Source organism: Cystoisospora suis (assembly GCF_002600585.1).
Source record: "Cystoisospora suis strain Wien I chromosome Unknown contig_5830, whole genome shotgun sequence".
Taxonomy (NCBI): Eukaryota; Apicomplexa; class Conoidasida; order Eucoccidiorida; family Sarcocystidae; genus Cystoisospora; species Cystoisospora suis.
In genome coordinates, this window is record NW_027158620.1 from 1 (window position 1) to 6,585 (window position 6,585).

General features: G+C 43.9%; 2 protein-coding genes across 2 annotated transcripts; one reads left to right on the forward strand and one right to left on the reverse strand.

Moving 5' to 3' along the window:
• Positions 1–170: 170 nt before the first annotated feature.
• CSUI_009625 (uncharacterized protein) lies at positions 171–3,552 on the forward strand. Its single transcript, XM_068069738.1, has 2 exons — positions 171–350; positions 1,211–3,552. The coding sequence occupies exon 2, from the start codon at positions 2,630–2,632 to the stop codon at positions 2,819–2,821; it is 192 nt and encodes a 63-aa protein (XP_067918282.1). The 5' UTR covers positions 171–350; positions 1,211–2,629; the 3' UTR covers positions 2,822–3,552.
• A 1,584-nt stretch (positions 3,553–5,136) lies between these two features.
• CSUI_009626 (uncharacterized protein) lies at positions 5,137–6,585 on the reverse strand. The gene has a single exon (XM_068069739.1). It carries the CDS (start codon positions 6,255–6,257, stop codon positions 6,033–6,035), a length of 225 nt encoding a protein of 74 aa, XP_067918283.1. The 5' UTR covers positions 6,258–6,585; the 3' UTR covers positions 5,137–6,032.

Consider the following 6,585-nt stretch of genomic DNA (forward strand, 5'->3'; position numbering starts at 1 on the left):
ATCTATCTATCTATCTATCATATGATGTGAATGAAGTCCATGCATTGATATGGAAGGAAGTATGGTTGGAGTGTGGTATCTCTCAGTGAGCGGGTAGAGAGAGGTGTGTTTTCCTCTTCAAAGCTATTTAAAGGATAGGGCTTCTCATCTTTCTTTCTTTCTTTCCTTAGTGCATTCATTATGTAGTTCTTTATCTTCTTGTGTTGATCTTATGAATCTTTTTCGAAACAACCTCCTTCTTCAGCCTCCCGCTCATCAGGCTGAATTTCCTCCGCAAACCTCCGAAGAAAAGCATAGGGGAACAAGCTGTAACAATACTGCTGATAGTGCCTCTTCTGATTCTTCTGATGGTAAGTCGTCCATCTTCTGAGAGAGATATATACTTACACACGTAGAGATCTGTTACATGTATATACATATATATATCTATATACATATCTGAATACGTATAGATGTATGTTCAACAGATCTATATCTATATATATATCTATATAGTCATTGGTACATCGATAGAGCCAGCGACGAGAAAGAGAGGTGCGGAAGAATCAGCACGCGTTATCTTTCTTTCATCAGTGGAGAGTAATCTGTCCCCGCGCTGTATCTTCTCGATACTGAGATTTCCTGGAGCTATTTGGAGCTGGCAATACTCCAGCAGGCTTCTCTAATCGAGGAGTCATTATAGCCATGTAGAGTAAAGAGTCAAGTGGTTATTATCGAATCTAGCGCATCATCTCCTGCCTGGAAGGGGGATGTGAAGCGACAGTATGCGAGTCGATACCTCTCACAAGAGAATCTTATCTTTCTCTTCTCTCTCTCTCCCTCGGCTAACCTGAAAAGCAAGAAAAGATATTCAGTCGAATCATGTGAGCTGAAAGAACACTCCAGGTGAACGGGAGAGGAAGATGGAAAGGAGAGAAGAAGCAGCGAAAAAGATGATTGGCAACTTGCGGAGGAGAGAATGTGCATGTGAGGTAACAAGGCAGGGATTGATACGATCCTTGTATGAAGAAGATAGATAGACCTACTTACCTACCCATCAGTACTTTTTTAGCAGGATCTCCTTTCATGCTAGATGAATATATTCCAACTTCTTCTCTTTCGTTGTAGTTCTTTCGGTGGAACCGAAGAAGATCTAGATAGAAAAGATCTTCTTTTCCCTGACCTTGTCTGTATGTGTGTATGATGTGTGTGCATATGGGCTGCTGTACAGATGGAAGTGAAGACTACTGATCGATCTGAAGAAGATGATCTCGATCGAGGTACTGTGTATTTCACAATCTATTATAGAGAAGAAACGACGATGTACTGTTGACGAATTACTTTCTTGTTAAGGGCGTTGTCGCTGGAAGTTTGAGGTTAGGGCGAAGATAAAGAAAGATAAAAGAAGATGAAGATCGTCTTCCTAGGAGATGAAGAAAAGCGAACAAAGGAGAGAGGCGGACACTTGTGTTCATCACCACGGCGGCCTCGAGTGCCGCTTCTCCTCTCACAGCTCACACGACTACGCTGATACGAAGAAGCTCTGCTTCTTCTTTCGGAGAAGTGAGATCTTTTCATCTTCTTTTCCGCCTTTGTATATCTAGGAGCTTGGGGGTAGTTGTTCTTTCTTTCTTTCTTCCATCGGCTTTTCTGAGAATACAAGTCTTTTCAATTTTCTTTCTCGTTTTCTGTCTGAGTGATCGAGAGATATTGCTGCTGAGGAACGAAGGTGGACTGGATGACCGTATACAGCATGACGAAGGGCGCATGCACACAATAGAACAACGGCTGTATTATAAGAGGGGGGTAGTATAAGAGTAGTCTGAAGAAGGATGCGTCTCAGATACAAGATGATCCTCTCTCTAGCAAGAAGAAAAGGCAGAAGAAGAAGATGTGGAAGACTGAACGGTTTACCTATCTTCTCTATGCTATGCCAAGGAGGATGTCGGTTGCTGATGGAGATAGAAAGAGATGATGGAGATATGATTCGGAGGTTGTTTGCTTTTTCTCCCCTTGGCTGTGGCAATTCCTTCTCACCTTGGTTTTCTCATGTATGTAACATAGGATGACCAAAAGACATATCGTGATAGACAGACATCTCTCCATATATGTAGATCTCTGTATCTGTATATGTACGTGGACTGTATAGGTATTTAACAGATGAAGGGCATGGAGTGGGAGAGTGAGTGAGATCTTTGATGGTTTCTTTTCCATCACATGCTTCATATAGAAAGTGAAGGAAAATCAATGATTTTCGGAAAGGGGTATGTCGTGAAGGGCTGGAAGAAGGTTTGTCTTGATGAGGAAAGTCCCGAAGGAAGCTCTGAAACTTGTAAGGGGGAAAGCAGTGTACATACACCCCACAAATCGGTTTTCAAGAAACGAGATCATTCAGTTCGATGATGATTAGAAGGTTCGGGTTGGGAAACGATCAGAGGGTCCATCCAGATACCTGTAATGTATCTATTCAAGGGGGGTGCTCTCGATTCTCACAGCTAGCCAGCTGCGATTCATCCCCAGTTTCAAAATGAACGTCGTTGAGAGGGGAGGGAGGCACACAGGCAGATAGCGAGATAGACAGCGGCGGCCGATACTTCTGTGGGGTCGATTGGTGGTATCGCTAACTGGGTCTTTTGAAGAGAAGGAAAAGATGAAAGGAGGGAGCGGGCGAAGAGAGATGGGTCTGTCATTCTGGAAAGAAACCGTATCATTCTTTTCTCTTGAGCTTTTTAGTTCCCTTTCACATGCATTTCTACACTGCGTTTCTGGTGTTTGTCTTTCTTCTTCTTGCTTTCCACGTCATACCTTGTATAGACACTTTTGTCGCATGAGTGATAGGTAGTCTCAATTCTTTCTTTGATCTTTGGCGGAGAGTCCAGTCCCACCTCTTCATGTGAAGTTCTCTTCTTATGGTATATCTAGTGTATACGTAGATGTGTACATGTCTCCAGGTGGGTATGTAGACCCCTTTTTCAAGGGAGGTCTGTGGCTGCGATAGGGTGCATTCCCCTCGTTCTATAAGGGAGGGAAAGGAAGCAACAAGTTTCTCTTCTCTCTGCGGCACACTGAGTCATATATACATGTATCTGTATACATACAGTATATGTGTATACTCATACATGTATATATGTGTATGGATGATGTGGCGACTAGGGGTGGTACGTTTGCAGGAGGATGAATGGGAGGTCGGGGGAAGGAGCCTGTTTTGTGTTTGACTCACTCATCTTTGGTTTGATGATGTGTGGACACCGTGAGAGAGGAGTGTATGTACACCTACCTGCCTACTTACTTACATTGGCAGCGTCGTCGTGTCGTGTGTGTACCGCTTGCTTGGCATAGTGCCGGTTTTCGTTTTATTGTCTTCAAACCAGAGTAACGGCACCTCTTCTGTTGCTTTTTTTCCGTGCATTCACCCAACAGACGGCACCTCAGCTGCTTCTTGGCTAAACTGACTTACAGCCAGCTAGCTAGCTGGTCAGCTAGGGAGTTCGTCATTCGTTGTCGTAGGTAGATAGCACCGTCGATGAAGGTGCTCACTAGTCAGCTAGACGAGATTCCGTCTTTCTGCTCGGCGCTGTCTACCATGATGTGGAGGATGGAATCATCCTAGGAACTTCTGAAGAGAAAACATTCCCCACAGCAGCAGGGAAGTGAGAATAAACAAAAAGAGTGACTGATAAAGAAGGAGAGAACTAGAAAAGGAACGGAATGCCGAAATAGAATTGCCTAGGGTTCAGCTCTCGGAACTAAGAATGTAGCTCCTTGAAACTGAAGTAGGTGGAATACAAACAAGCGGGTTCGAAGTAAGGTAATGAATGTATCAAGTAAGCTTCTTCCTCTTCTTTAACAGCAAGAAGTGCCTCTCTCCGTCTAGATGGCTATCTCTCCTCTGCATCGCCGGCTGACAAAAAGGAACACACGCCGTCAAGCTCTACCTGCGGCTATCCTCTCCTTCGTTTTCATTTCTGTTGGGCGCTTTTTTCTTTCGAAGTTTCCGGAATTTCGCTTAGCCTCTCGCTCTGCTTGAGACATATGTAGCCTACATAGTGCACTAAGGGAGTCTTGAGAAAGAAACACACGCTTCCGTCCTTACTTCCACGAGTCGTTACTTGATGAGACGAGTCTTCCGGCGGGGATGTAGAAACATGGAGATAGGGATAGACAAGTCAGGTGGTGTCACAAGAGTTTGCTCACTACTGCTTGGCGTGATGATAGACAGAAGGGTCGTCTCCCCCTGTACAGTTTAGGGCGTCAGTCCGCCTCGGAAACCGACGGCATAAAGAGTAGGGTGTGACAGGAGGAGGAGGTGTCATACCAGAGAAAACCCAAGGATGTTTATTCTATTGAAGACGCTTGATGTAGTAGAGTTTCTTCCTTCTTCTGCCTTAAGCAATGTATCTACCCCACATCATCTGTCGCGTGGCTTCGTGAAATTAGCCAAGCGAAGAAACACCTGCTGTCTGCTTTCTTCTTTTCTCCTCTAACTCTTTACTTTTTAGGTTACACCAACCACATCGAACTCGTCATGGCAATGTCGTGTGACTTTCATTCAGAAGCGTGCTGTCTTTTCTCTCATATAGTCGTCGCTCGCCCTTCGATATGTTTCTTGAGAAAGATATCTAGAGATATCTATCGAAGAAGGACGCTCGAAGAGTCTACGACCTCAAATCTACACACTCCTTTCTTCAGCAGCAGACAGAGGGGACTGGGGTGACGTTCTATCATTCAGTTGTTCGCCGGTCTTATTGAGAATGAAAGCAATCAATCGACGGAAAGAGAAATCTCGCCCTGTACGAAAGAATGCCTTCTATCGCTATGACTTCGATCCCTCCATCTCAATGATGTTGTTCTTCTCTCTATCTATCTACTTCGCCCTGTCGTTGTCAAGCCTGTTTTCGCTCTTGACTCTCACTCCTACCGTTACTAACGGATGAGGTCTTCTGTTAACGTGTGTCTCCTTCATTGAGAGATTTAGGTCACTTTGAAACATGAGCCTTCTTAAACATCTCCTCTCGCTATCAGATGAGGGACAGGAAGAAACGATTAGGTAGAATGCTCCTCGGGTGTAACTACTATAGAGCACGTCAAGAAGAGATGATGGATCAATCGACATGCCCATCGATCTTCATCCCCTACAGAAATCTCTTCTTCATAAAAGGCTTTTAAGAATGAGAGGAATGTGCCGCCGACCGTTTGAATAGAGAGGAAGAATGACGAGAGGGGAGAAAAAAATAGATCTCACGGGAAATTCCGTAAGGAGACATACGGACATACATATACGCACCTTCTCTTTCTCTCTACAAATGTGTATACTATAGATTCATCTGTGTATGGACAGAGAGAAGAAAAAGTGAAGAGATACTCCCTTCCCTGCTCTTCATAGGGCATAAGTCGGGCGGGTTATTGTCTTTGAGATTGTACACAAAGAAGGAATAAGACAGAAGAATGTACTACTCTGAAACATCATCTTCTCCCTCAAACAAACCACATGAAGATCCATATATATATCTATTTCTCTCTCTCTAGATGTTTCAATGTATCTGTACACATCATGTATATATTCATACATAGATTCGTCGACACAAGAAAGGACATGACGGCAATGCGCAAGAGAATCATAGGTGTGAAGACCAGACAAACTTTCTCTCTTCTCCCGATGGTGACTTGCGACTCCATCCACTTCATCTTCCTCTGCGCGACAGATATCTATCCATCGAAAGGAAAAGAGCCGAGAGAGGGAGGGAGGCAGCAGGCATGGGAGAGAGAGATGGAGACGCCGAGAAGGCGACGAAGAAGAAACAACGAGATGGTGCAAACAAGGTGCTAAAGTCACCTTAACTGAAGCAAACAGAAGATGTAGAGGTCGAGCTCTTATAAGGATGATGCTGTTGTACCCTCAAGGGGAAAGGAAATAGAAGATCGACCAGAGGAGTAGAAACGATTAAAAAAGAGAGAAAGATCTCAAAATCTCAAAGGAAGGAGAGGAAGAGACGAGACGAGACTGCTCAGGTGGTTGTATGAGAGCGTTACAGCAAGCGGAAGTGACTGTCTGGCTAACTTGGGAATGAAAGATGATTCTTGACATACATATACATACATAGGTATATAGGCAGGCTTTGGAAAGAAAGGAAGATACAGAGAATAGCAGCATTGCTTCTCCTGGAGAAGAGGGAGATCAATAGTGAGAATACACTTCTTTCATCCATGAGAACAGCAGCATAACATGAATTTCGAGTACTCTCTCCTTCTCCCCCACCTCCACCCCTCGCTTTCCTCATGGGTCGGCTATATATATCTACATAAACATAGATATACCTGACTTTGCTATAGAAAAAAAAAGCTCTCCCTCTCTGTATTGACGTATATATATACTGTCTATATACATACGTATACGTATACACGCATAGCACCGCGGGGTGAGGATGATCTAGGCTGGCTTCTCGTCTTTTGGTTCCCTTCTCAAATGCTTTTTGTTCAGCACGACTAAACCCGCGAAACAATCATAAAGAGTGAAAAAGGACAGTGAGATGTGTCTTTAAGAAGAAGAAAAGGAAGCAAAGGAAGAGACATGAAGAAAAAGAACAGCAGCCTTTTGAGAGAAAAATG